The sequence below is a fragment of the Scomber japonicus genome, chromosome 20 (genome assembly GCF_027409825.1).
Source record: "Scomber japonicus isolate fScoJap1 chromosome 20, fScoJap1.pri, whole genome shotgun sequence".
NCBI classification, from domain to species: Eukaryota; Metazoa; Chordata; class Actinopteri; order Scombriformes; family Scombridae; genus Scomber; species Scomber japonicus.
In genome coordinates, this window is record NC_070597.1 from 12,832,029 (window position 1) to 12,845,174 (window position 13,146).

Sequence of the window (13,146 nt, forward strand, 5' to 3'; positions counted from 1 at the left end):
TTTGTCCTAGGGCATTTGTTAGTTTCTGACTCTGGGAAAATGGGAAGAACAATAAAGTTAACCCCAAACCCCATCTCTTTAACCAAATCACACATTTAAGCTATTCGTAATGTTCTCATTTTATTACGTTTATATGAAATACTTACAACTTGATCACAAACACTTATTGTCACCTGTAATAATTTAAGTCAGATTTAGATCTTAAAACTCACCTTATTGCCGACCCACACAAACATTCAAGGATCTCTCTGGCTTAATGTACAATTATGTTCAGAAATTAAAGAGCAAACATACCTCAAAGTGCTATAAAATGCTTTATTACAAAATTGTGAACAATGCCTAAAGCAAAATGTTGTTGAGCCCCATTGGAGCCCAAGTAAGTTTTGCATAATTCTGATATTCTTTTAAACATATGTTCTTAGGGTTGCATAGAGCTCATTTGGACTCTGAGTAAAAGTCATGAAGTGGGTGTATCTTTAAGGAAGAATCATGTACAACAAGTGTTTTGAAGAAATCAACACCATGATACCATGTGCAAATAATACAAAACATTATCCGAAAATGAAAAACATATCAATTGCAAATAAAGTTTCTTTTGCAAGGCACATTGGTTGGTATCAGATACTTAAAAAGACACATTCACATCAACGGTCTTCAGACATTTAAAATAGCTAGTACAGTTGCCACAAGGAGTGGTCTGTTAGGATTAGTGTATCAAGACATGTTTGAAACAAGTGATAAGATTAAGTGATTTCACCAGCTGCAGATGACACTGTGCTTCATTCCCTTGGCTACCTAGGACAAGTGTGCAATTCGTATATCACAAAAAAAAAAAGAGTGCACAACAAGACAGCACATGACATACAACTGTGTGCAGTGTTTTGGAAAAGAAAAACTGGCAGGTGTGATGAGCTTCTTTGCAGCTTACTAACCTTAGTTAGCTTGCTGTGAATATCTGTGATAGTATTTACTGTTTATTACTTGTAATCTCAATGCAACACGTGAAACATAAAACACATCTAGAATGATTTGTATGCAAGCTAACAGGCAAGTTTTCATCTTGGCCTGCTGTTGGTAGATATTTGTTTTTTCTTGAATTAGCTAAGCTAAAAACAAGCCTTGGTCTCGATGACCAAAAAAAAAAAAAAAAAAAAAGACAATTACACGTATTCATTATACTAAGATTGTGGCAGAATGTCTTTGGCAGAGCTCTGAAGTAAATAAACATTGCTACAATTGCAAGTAAAATAAGGAACAGTGTTTCTCTTTAAGTTGTAATAATAAAGAATTATGTAAACACAATTACGGCTGGATATATTTTGTGTGAGCTGAGCGCAGGCCTATAATGTACTTGTAACAACCCCTCAAGTTCATGTGCTTATCCTAGCAAAGATGAATGAATGATGACAATAAAAATTATCAGTACAAAGATAGAAAAATGTCTCTTGAGAAAATCTTATTTTAAATTTTATGTAGTATGGTTTGTGTCTAGAAGAGACAAAAAACAACCGTACATCATGTGAAATCCAACCTCTAATCAAAATATATATATTCCTGGGAATTGTCAAAATAAGCTTTAAAACACATTTTTTACACACTTTAGAAAAAAAGACATTCCCAGCAACAATCTAACCCATAATTCGCACTGACAGTCCCATCGTTTACATTCTACCAGAACAGCAACTGTTACAGACAGGACATGGGACTAATAGAGAAACTTCTCCCTCATAGGGTGAGGGGCACTGATATCATAGCTCTGATAAATCATATATCTGTCCATTCAATGTCCTCCTGGACAGCTGGGCAGATCCAGCATGAAGCAGGGGAACTCTGGCCCTTCTCTTACTGGTACCAGGGGGTCTTTCTGACCCAGTGGAGGGTGAAGCCTGCATCTGTCCGGATCTTGATAGAGGCTGCCTCTGCCTCCCTGACCGTCTCCTTCACAGACTGCATCAGGTTCTGAGCATTGTGCACCAACATCTCAGTAGCCTGGCGGAGAGGACATGAATAAAGATACAGTGAGGGAGATAATAATCCCATTTCAAAAGTTATTATAGAAAAATAATTGAAATCCTGTGAGCAGACACATTCATAAGAAAAACTCTGCTCACCTGCTCTGACTCCTCTTCGCTGATGTTGGTACGACCCAACATAGTGGCCTTGACTGTGGACAGGATTTTGAGCTGAGTGCTGATGGTAGGAATACGTTCACACACCTGAAACAAGGTCAGAAAGTCAGGTGAGGTGGAATATTTAATATACCATAACAGTATTTATATTCAGTAGTCTTTCCGCAGTCAAATCTGATTTAAACTACTGAACTGACCTGGAGCAGGTTGGTCCGGATACGCTTGTCAGTACACTGCTTGGCCACCTCCTTGGCCAGCCGTGTGACTTCATCAGAAGCCTTAGCAATGTCCTTGGCGCACTGGATAAGGGCTCGCTTGTTTCCACTGCCTCCGCGCACCAGGCGGGACATTTCAGCCATAAGCAAGGCCATTCGTTTGGCTGCACCAATGATGTCATTTCCCTATGAAGTCCAACAGGAAGTTAAACCAATCCTGCAGCAGAGCTCTTTAAGCACAAGTTTATTACTGTGTTTAAAGTGTTCACTTACTTTGCTGGACCACTTGCGGGCTTCATCGTGGAGCTGCCTGGCAGCAACCATCATGGGCTCATTAACCATATCACCGGTCTGCTCAGGGAACTCCTCATCTTTCTCCTCTGGGGGAGGAGGTCTGGGGGGAGGCACTTCACCTTCAGGAAGAGGAGGCTTAGGTGGTGCTGCCTCATCATTAAGCTACAAAGATAAATTACAGTGATTATGATTTGGACTTTACGTACACAAGTTTTTGAGAGCACTAAACCAAAGTAGCTTTAAATGATTAGTCCACACTGAAGTTTAGTGTATCACAACTTTCTTAATTGATTGTGGCTGTTTCTTCACCATCTCCACTACAAACTATTAAATACAATGAAAAAAACTAATTCTATTTTTGCTTGACTGCTTGATCAAAGGACTTACATTAAGCTGATCCAGTTCTGGAGGAGGTGGTGGGAAGTCTGGCTCCTGAGGCTGGAAGGCCTCCCTGACCTTTGCCACAGCATCAAGAATCTTATAACCTGAGTCCAGAAAGCCCTTCTGAAGACCTGGTGATAAAAACAAACATCATTTATCAGAAGGTTCCACATACATATAAAATGTAATCTTAAGATCTGAGACTACATCAACATACTTGGATCTTGGATATTTCCTGCCACTGCTTTAGCATCCATCACCATGGGAGAGATTGTCTGGCTCAGTTCATCAGATGCAGCCTTCACCACTTCCCTGAATTTAGGATCCTCAGAGTTCTCCACCTCTCGCTTCGCCACCAGGAGGATTCGGTTGGCCCTGCGTGCAATGCTGGTAGCGCCAGCCACCAGCATCTGAGGCTGGTGATTGGCCATGGCCACACGGCATTTATCCAGGTCCTTCTTGATGGCCTCCTCTGATGCATCCAGCAGAGATTTGGTATCGATGGCCTCATCCACCAAACCTAAGCATTCAGAGCGTGTTAATCAACAGGGCTTCACTGGGAGGCACCTCGAATTAGGGAATTTAAATTATGCTTAAAAAAAGGACCTCACCTGTCATTTTCTCCACATTATCAATCCATTGATTCTTCATTGTCTCAAAATGTTCATATGCAGCTTGATTACCGGGATTTCTCAGCAGGATACGAGCAGCAGAAACCACCTATTAAAACAATTCCAACCATTAATTGTCAGCCTAGTGACAACTGCTAAAGACTTGGCTCAAGAAGTGAGAAACACTTAAACTCTGTGACTCGTAATGCATAAGGATGTGTTGTAATGAGAGGAGGACAGGCAGACACAAACAGAAATAGATATAAACACTAAACCGTGACATACTTGTGGTGTTAAGTCTCTTGTTGACTTGACAGCAGCCTGGATTCCCTCTACTGTGCTCTTGTTGGCAGTTCCGACAGCAGCAGCCTTCTCTGCTGTGGTGCCAAGCTTATTGGCGTGGTTCTCAAAGTTGGCAGCCCTTTCGTCAAAGACCTACACATGATCAAATAAAACAATTAAGGTTGTTGGAAATAATATAAACACCCAGCCAATAAATAAAACACAGTGAATGAGGTTCATTGCAGTGAGACCATAGAGAGTAAGATAGTAATTGCACTACTAACCTCATCCCTGTTGGGGGCGTCCAGTGGGGCAGTAGCAGCCACTCCCAGTAACTTGATAGGTGTGGTGGTGTCACTGAAGATGTCTGACACCTCCTGAGTCATTGCCTCTTGCATTTTTCCTTTCAGGTCCTGGGAGGAGGACATACAGATGTTACAGGTCAGCACACTCATGGTGAGTCACAGAGCTTACAAATACAAATGTGTGATATTAAGTGTGATTTGTCCAAACAGCTGTCACTTATCTTTTCCATTAAAATAACACAAATCATTTTTCAATACAATCTGATAAAATACATATTTGAAAATGATTATTGTTGCAACAAATGATTTTGATAATTATTTTTTGGAACATTGTTGTTATAATTTTTGTTGGAAATTTTGAGAGGCGGAAAACAGCAAATTCTCTGACAATCTTTCTTGGTAAATGATTTAAACTAATAAAAATGAATATACATAATTCAATAAACTTGAAACTGGATAAAATAAATAAAACATAGTTGCTGCAAGGTAATATTTGATGTGATAACATTAATTGTACTTAATGTTTTTTTGTATTTTTTTCCACCACTGAAGACCAGCAGAGGGGGTCGTTGTCTGTCTCAGCATATGAATCCTGATCTATTTACAATGAAGCTTCGGGTCTGAATGAGATTGACTGTTAAGTGGGAGCCGTCTTACTTTCAAGGCCTCCTGGAGCTGCTGAGCCACAGCACGTGCCTGAGGGGAGTCCCCTTCACCACGGGCAGCCAGGTCAGCCAGCTGGGCCATGAGTTGCTCCACCTGCTCACATTTACCCAGCAACTCCTGCCTGTACGGGCCTGGGAGAGCATTGGCTAGCCTGCGGCCCTCTGCAACAAGCCCTCGGATAGCTGCCTGGCCTGGACACAAACACACAGACAAATTATAAATATATATTCAGACTCCAAAAACACCATTCTGCTCATTAACTCATATTTATAATCTGTTACCTCTGGGTGCATCAACATTCATAATAAGTCCACTGCTTCTTTTTGTGTTTTCAACTATTTTTTTTACCATGCTAAAACAACTATTAACAAACTTTTTAATGTGAAAATGTGTATGCTTGAATTATTTTTTCTACATGAGGCCATAAAATAGTAAAAACGTCCCATCACCCTTTCTAAGGTGACATCTTAAATTTGCTTGTTTTGTAAGACCAACAGTCCCAAACCCAATAGATTTACAATAAAATAAAATACAGACAGTAGTACCTTCTCATATTTGGTAGAGCATAAGAAAGCACTAATTACTGCAGCACTGGTTAAGTGTAAAGACTTTATGATTGTTTATGCACCAGTTTAAAAGCAAATATCTGAGGTTTTGGTATCTGAGGTATTTTACTGGCTGCTTGTGTCAACAGTGGAAAGGGAAGTAACCCGTGGCTTCTTCTGCATTATTTCACGGTGTAACTAAACTAATGATTCCTAGAGCAGACTCCAGCTCTATTGTAAACATGTAAGACAAGCCAAAACCCAAGAGGCTGGGAGAGCACTGTGGAATATCAGGCACAGTAGAAAGCGACATGTACACAAGTGTTTGGTCTGCAGTTTAGCCACAGGAACAGCGGAAAGAATGTGAGGGAGTGAGAGAGAGATAAAGAGACAAGGAAGTTGGGGAGGATGGGTGTCTGACTCACCCACACCACTGTCATCCACGGTGGGATTGTCAATCCAGCGCTGGGCCTGCTCAATCTTTCCTTCCAAGTGAACAGCTGCCTTTGCAGGCCTGCTGTTGGCCACGGCTTTGTTAGTCTTGGACTGCAAGTTCTGCAGAGCCGTCGCGATCTGTTTAGCAAGAGCTCTGGCCTCAGGAGTGTCACCTTTACCCCTATAAGGAATTAAAAATGAAAGAATAACAAATTAGGTAGTGTTTTATTAGATATGGTTGAAACGTCTGAATAACATCAGACAGGTTGACTAAGGGTGTTTTCATGCAACTTGGATGTAGTTCACTTTAAAATGTGGTGAGATTAGCACTAATGCCCATATAAAAGTCTACCTGTACAACGGGGAACAAAAATGGTTCCAGTTGAACTGCTGTGAGAAATCTGCTCTCTTACAGGAAATAAAGCCATGTGTGCATGTTGTGATAAGATCTTTAGTCGAATTCCTGCATTTTCAACCATAACTGGAAGAAGTTCATTGTAGGAAAACGGATGAGATAAAATACCTCATGGATCTATGGGCAGAGAGCAACTTTCAAGACTAAGTTGATAGTTCTGAAACTAATTTCTTAATTTTATCAGCATATCAGAAAACAGAGTCCTGTCTTATTTCCCAGCTACAGTGTTGACAATTGCCCTTTAATGATGGCACTATTTAATTAATTAAAATATTGAAAAAAACCAGACCAGATTGGGGAAAAATATACAAATATTTCCACCAGCTAATAACTTACTGTCTTCTGAGATCAGACAACTTGGCAGTCATTGCCGCAATCTCTCCAAGAGAGCGCAAGATGTCATCTCTTTCTTTGGGATCCTCAGACATATCTGCAATCTTTCTGGCCTCAGTGAGGAGGGCTTTGATGTTCTCCTCTCCCTCTGGCCCTCCATTAGGGTCTGCCAGCCAGTTCTGCAGGGGCAGGAAACACAAAAAGCACTCAAAACACCATCAAATACATAGACTGGGAGGTTTGAATCCTGTTTTGTAAGACACTTCCCAAAAAGATTTAAATTCTCACCTGTGCACCATCGATCCTTTTAGCGATGGCCTGCTTGGAGTTAGTCATGGCCTCAAGCTTACGAGCAGCATTTTCCACCTTGCCTGTGAGAACGTCAAGTCCTTGGGAAACTTGCTGGGCCTTCTGCATTGCAGCTGGGGACGCCCCCTGACCTCTGAGGTGGACAAGGAAAACACATGGATACAATAAACTGCAGCCTTGCTCTGCCTTTACGGGCCACACATGCCTACTTCCTCTTCTCTGATCTACACGACATATTTGTTTACTAGAAAGCTCAAGCTTTATGGACCTCCTGTTTAAGAATAGTATTTCCTAACTTAATTCCTCTATTTAAAGATGAGGCTCAGAGGCATCTCTCAGTTTTCAGGCAAGTGATTCAACCAGGGGTTAAAGTAGATTACAGATTAATACCAGACAGCTGGTTTTAGACCAGAGTGACTCAGGGTCCCTAGTGACAATCAGATTACATATCAGAGAGATACCACTTCCACTCTTACACACTATGAGCCCCTCTAACATGCCTACTGTCTTACACCCCCGACACTTTAAGGATGGTAATTAAATTACAGTGCAAAACGACCATTTCTAAATGAAACTATGCAATGAAAATTTAATCACAGACTCAAAGAAAAATAGAGTAACAGAACACTGGACTATATGATGAAAGAAGCATGGACTGCATGAAGTATGAGGAGAATTATCTTGCCATAGTTAAGAAGCATAAAGCTACATCTATTATGTCTGTACCTGGCCCTCATTTCAGACACCTGGTCAGTCATCTGGCCCAGGGTCTTGGCTGTTCCCAGAATATCTCTGCGCTCCTTTCCTGCACACAGTTCACCAACTTTCCCAGCTTCATCAAGGATCTGTCGGATGGCCTGCTCGCCTGCATCCCCTGGAAGCAAAACATGCATGGTCAGACACATCAATAACACCACCAGATTCAATTAGGTTATCAGCCTAAAGACGTAATTAGAAGCAGAATGAATAAATTAAGGTGCATGAGGGGGCATGGATGCGTTCCTTTATTACCTGGTTGAGCATTTGGATCCCTCAGCCAGTTCTTAGCCTGGGCCATCTTCGAGTCAATGAGCCCCAGAGCCCTCTTCATGGCCTCTGTGTCCTTTGGGTTTGAAAGAAAGAATAAATTAACAACTTCAGGGGAATCAATGCAACCAAAGACAGAGTCAATCAATGCTCTTAATTACACCATGTGCACTTGTTCCCTCTCTATAAATCATGACTTGTTTATTAGACACTGGAAATGCGTGTTAATTTCAAGTCCATGTACCTGTACCTGTAACTAGTACGTTTTGTGTAGATGAAGTTCATGTGTGATGCTGTATAATTATATTCTTATAGAGAATATATATACAGGCACAACTGCATGAGCGTGTCATGTTATAAAAGCCAAACGACTCTCCATTGTATCTCAATCTGAGTGGATGGAAATACAACAATCCGTCCAACAGCGGCTGACTCGACAATGAGTCCACTCATTGTCGACGTCTGCGAAACAAAGCGGAGTCCTGTAGGACATGGAGCAAAGCAGGAGACCAGAGCGGATAAATGAGTGGTTAAGTGAGCTTATTTTTCATGGTAAAATAATAGAGTTGGAAAACACAAGTTACTGTTCTCCGTGATGCAGCTTGAACCTTCAGCTCTAAGGTCAAATAAGAGAATCACAGCAAAAAGATCTGAATAAGAACAAATCCTCCACTCTTTCTTTTGAAATTATTCATAACAAGATATGAGAAATCAAACCCTTACAATAATCCCAATGTCAAAGTACAAGAAAACAACAAGCATGTTTGTTTGAATAGCTCAGTTATTGAGTGTGGCGTAACAGAACTGAACAAGAAAAAAAAAAGAGGAAAAGATAGGTGTGAGGTGATGTCACCGGAGCTGCGTGGGTGTATTAGTTTACTGTTCAAACTTGTGCAGCTGCAAATCTGTCAGTAACCTGTGTGTACGAGTGAAAAAGCCAGCTAAGTGGTGTTAAAGACGGGTTTGAACCCTTATACTCAGAAATGCAAACACACATTCATTACAGCCTATAATCAAACACAAAGAACTACTACTGAAAAGGTAGAAAGGTGTGGTTCATAGCATTAGTAGTAGGGGGATAGATTATGTCCAATCTATTAAAAGGGTGTATTTAGTATTCATGGACATACATTTTGTGAGCAAAATAAAAATTAGCCATTCAAACAACACAATTCATATCAGATTTTCTATGCGCCCTCCTCATGATCATCCTGGTACACGGAGTTGACCGCTGCAAGATTTCTCATTGATGACATCCAAATCAATATAGCATGAGTCAGGTGAATCGATAACCTGACCAGATTAGAACATGCATATATTGAGGGTTAATTGATATAGAGGAGAACGCACAGACGATAGGTACAATGTCATGTTATGAAGCAAAACAAATCCATATTTCAACATTTCAACATTTCAGCAGTTCAACCTGCAAAACATTTCCTCAATAAACACAATGCCTATGGCAGGATAATAATATAAAAAATAAAAAAATTGATCCAACCGTCTGACCTCATGACTGTCTCGCTACTGAAAAAGCACACAATGGCACCACAAAGCACAAGACAGCACACACATCTGTCAGACATGCTGCTGCACAACCAAGGGGCAAGAGAGGTAAGGCTTACCTTCTACAGGGGGTGAAGGGAGAAAGAAACAGTAAAAAGAAAGGAAGAACCACATAAATACAAATGTTCAACCGCACATACTTACTGAGACCAACAACAACAACAACAACAAAAAAGTGTCAGCAAAGGAAAAAGTGGCAGAAGAAAGAGCCATTTGCAGAGTGATGGGGCAGTAAAGAAGATAAACGTGCATAACAAGAAAAAAATGAAATATTCCAACATATTAACCAGCTACATAGAGGCAGAGAGAAAGCATGCCTACACTAATTAATTACCGACTGTATACAAACTTAAATGATCTAAAAGCATTTTTCACACCTGTTGACTTTGGTATAAGGTCATCCTGATGAAACAAAGTGCATGCCCTGTTAAAGGTATACTGAGCAGGATTTTCTTAAAAAAACAATGTATAGACAGAATGGTGCATGTATCTCCAGAGACCCCACACTGTGCCTGTGATTTATTATTTTCTCATTATGTTTCTGTGGTAGGGATGCTTCTGGGCGTCAACCTTTAAGTGGTTACATCACTGTCTCAGTCTGTCTCCTCTGCTCCGCTCTGCTCTCTGTGTGTCATGGATGTATAAAGAGGAGCAGGTCTGTGTTTCTGCTTGACTGAGGGAAGGGCTGAACTATACACAGACAAAGCAGTTAGGCCACAGTGGACAGGATGAAGCTCTACATTCATGGAAAATCCGGTAATGCGGCACTGGGTTGCGGGTTGTCTGGAGTGGAGACATGTGGTGTTGTGAGCTTGTTTATTTTTGCTTTAAAAAGTAACCGCCATGAAACAATCAGAAACTTACATGTTATTATCTGATTCATACTGAATTTCTCTGTTGTTGCAAGCGCTGCTCGCTCTGTTCATTCACTCTCTCTCTCATTGTTAGCCCTTCCTGCTGACATGGCAGGCTGTGTGTTAACAAACATCAAACATCAAACATCAAATCCTGCACAGTATACCTTTAAGGAAGGAGGAAAAAATACACCAAATGAGAAAAACATCACTTCATATTCCCTCCAGTCTGCAGCTTCCTGCCAGAGGCGTTCTGGGAGTGTGTGAGAGCACAGTGAGTAGCAGACAAATTTTCAATTGTTGCTCATACAAACAGAGCTTCCACTTCTAATCTTTAATGCACAAAAACTGATCAAAAACTCTGAGCAGCAAAAATAGCAAAAGCCAGTCTCTTTTTCATCAAATATATTGATAGTAACAGAGTGTGCATGTGGGTTTGATGGCCATAGACAAACTTATGTAAAAGCGTGTGATTTATAGTCCGTACCTTGTTGGCCCAGGCATCCTCGTCCCAGGACGTGAGCTGCAGCACTCTAATGATCTCGTTGATCTCGGCACTCATCTTCTCAAAAGTGAAGTTACGGTTCTTCAAGGCCTCTTCCACTCCCTGGCTGCCAGATGTCTTGGTTGTCACAAATATTTTGATACCTGAGATACAAAACAAAACTTAAAACTCAATAATACTGACCTGAAGTACATCATATGGGACAGTATCTAAAAGAAAAACATGAAATTGGAATAAACTAAAACTGAAACATACAATGTGTGGGTAGAGCGTGATTACCTGAGATGAGGATGGGCAGCAGCTCTTTGACTGTGTTCATGGAGTTGACAAGCATCACGCGGTGCTCCTGGTGTGTCAGCTCCTGCTGTCGCTCATCTATCATCTTTGCCATCTTTGTCATCCCTGGACACAAGAAACCAAAGGTGGAAATGAACATTTACTTGCATTTATTCAATTATCATACTTAGGGCCTGATTTACTAAGATCCTAAATAGTGGGTACTAAATTGTGTGCACAGTACAATAGATTGCACGTTTCGTTTGCGTACGTTTTGCGTGCTAAATAACATATTTGCATTTTCTCCTCCCTGTATTTTGCACACTGGGATTGAAACACCCCATATTACATATTCATTATGGCAAATGTACTAAATGGACAGCGCGTACTATCTTGCGCAGTTGCATGACGCAAACCTCAGTGTGCTGCGTTAGTAGATCAGCTTGCACATTTTTTGCGGGTGATGTCAAGTTTGCACACGTTTTTACACACGCAGACCTTTAGTAAATCAGGCCCTTAGTATAATTTTCAAGAAATGGCACTGGAGTATTTACATATTCCTTATTGTCTCTCCAAAACTCTTAATCACACATTATTTTAGCCTGATGACAATTTTGGATATTATCAAAAGGAGTTTTAGAGAATTTATTCATAAGAAGGAGTGTATACAGTATTCCATCAGCTAATATGAAACTGTAACAACACTTGAAATTGGAGATTCAATGTGACAGGGACAATTCTTTAGCGTGTAGTTTTATTTCAGACTGAATGCTTACATCGCAAAAACAAAAAAGCTCACTCCAGCACATACAGGCTGAAAATGTCTACCGGGACAGGAAAACCTTTGACATAGTCTCAAACCAAGACCTCAGTAAAGAAATCTTTCCAGGACTGTATCAGTATACTGACCTGGTCCGAGATTCTTTGTGTATGTGATCAAGTCCTCCATAGACTCCACCACCTCTGCCACGGTCAGGTACTCCAGGATGCCTTTGCACACACGGATTATTTTGCGAACCTATGATAATGACAGGATAAAACATCAACAAAAGCTAATTCAAAAACAATTTTCATCCCCAGAGCTCAGTGATTATGCAAACACACCACTCCTCCCATTCCCTCTAATTACACTCTGATAATGCTGCCTAATGACATTCCAGCCTCTTTGTCCTGGTTCACTCCTGCTCTATGTGGACTGCTGGAGTCACCACAAACACTACACAGAGCAATCCCTGAGCTGCACTGCAAAACATGATGGCACCGCTGACTGATGACTCCTGCTGAGTCCTGCTGACAGTGCTGGGACGCCTGGTGCCTGCTGAGCGCTGATCTGCAACTTTTATATTTTACCCTCCATCCCAGAGAGGAAAAGAAGGATGGGTCTGATAGATGATACTCCTGCCTGGTTCAATGTCCAGGGAGTGTTTATCTTAAGAAGTATAGAGAGTTCCACAGATATGTGAGCCATATTTATCTACCTCCCTGTCATCTTTATAGACATTACAGTGCCCTGCAGGGTAGCAGGACTACACACTGTCCTTATACCAGAAAAGCCACAGTTCTCTGTGACAGCAGACATCTGCCATGCTCAACTGTCCATTAACGAGACATTGAAGCCCTTCAGCTGCTGCTCAGTGAAAATCAATAATACAACCTTTAGCACAGTTATAGGCCACATTAACTATGTGTTCTCCATTTCTCAGCATCTGTTGTCAGTCAGTCTTCTTGACTATCCCTAAAATGTTGCTTTAACGTCTATAATGCAGATGCAACAGCTCATATTGACTAACATGTAGATAAGCCCATAACCATCCAAATTTGGTTCTTTAAGAGTTAAGATAAGGATTTGTCTGGAGTGAAACAAAGCACACTTTAGTATAAAGTATCAAATGAACAATTAATATAACAAATGAATATATCAAATTGCAAATATACATATAAATGGTGGCTATAGTGTATGAATTACTGCATTTTTAGCACACTGCAATTTCTATTAGCA

At 40.8% G+C, this 13,146-nt stretch overlaps 1 protein-coding gene across 1 annotated transcript in view; it reads right to left on the reverse strand.

Annotated features, from left to right (window-relative positions):
* Positions 1-297: 297 nt before the first annotated feature.
* Positions 298-13,146, reverse strand: part of LOC128381323 (vinculin) — a 28,836-nt gene continuing 15,987 nt past the window's right edge. The window contains exons 4-21 of the mRNA XM_053341311.1: positions 12,057-12,165; positions 11,151-11,273; positions 10,854-11,014; positions 7,932-8,022; positions 7,647-7,794; positions 6,900-7,053; positions 6,615-6,790; positions 5,854-6,044; positions 4,875-5,074; positions 4,197-4,325; positions 3,916-4,065; positions 3,631-3,739; positions 3,237-3,539; positions 3,026-3,150; positions 2,618-2,800; positions 2,327-2,530; positions 2,112-2,216; positions 298-1,989 (exon numbers count right to left, since the gene is read on the reverse strand). Of these exons, the coding sequence (XP_053197286.1) occupies positions 1,843-1,989; positions 2,112-2,216; positions 2,327-2,530; positions 2,618-2,800; positions 3,026-3,150; positions 3,237-3,539; positions 3,631-3,739; positions 3,916-4,065; positions 4,197-4,325; positions 4,875-5,074; positions 5,854-6,044; positions 6,615-6,790; positions 6,900-7,053; positions 7,647-7,794; positions 7,932-8,022; positions 10,854-11,014; positions 11,151-11,273; positions 12,057-12,165 (2,808 nt within the window). The 3' untranslated portion in view covers positions 298-1,842. The remainder of the gene's footprint in view (positions 1,990-2,111; positions 2,217-2,326; positions 2,531-2,617; positions 2,801-3,025; positions 3,151-3,236; positions 3,540-3,630; positions 3,740-3,915; positions 4,066-4,196; positions 4,326-4,874; positions 5,075-5,853; positions 6,045-6,614; positions 6,791-6,899; positions 7,054-7,646; positions 7,795-7,931; positions 8,023-10,853; positions 11,015-11,150; positions 11,274-12,056; positions 12,166-13,146) is intronic.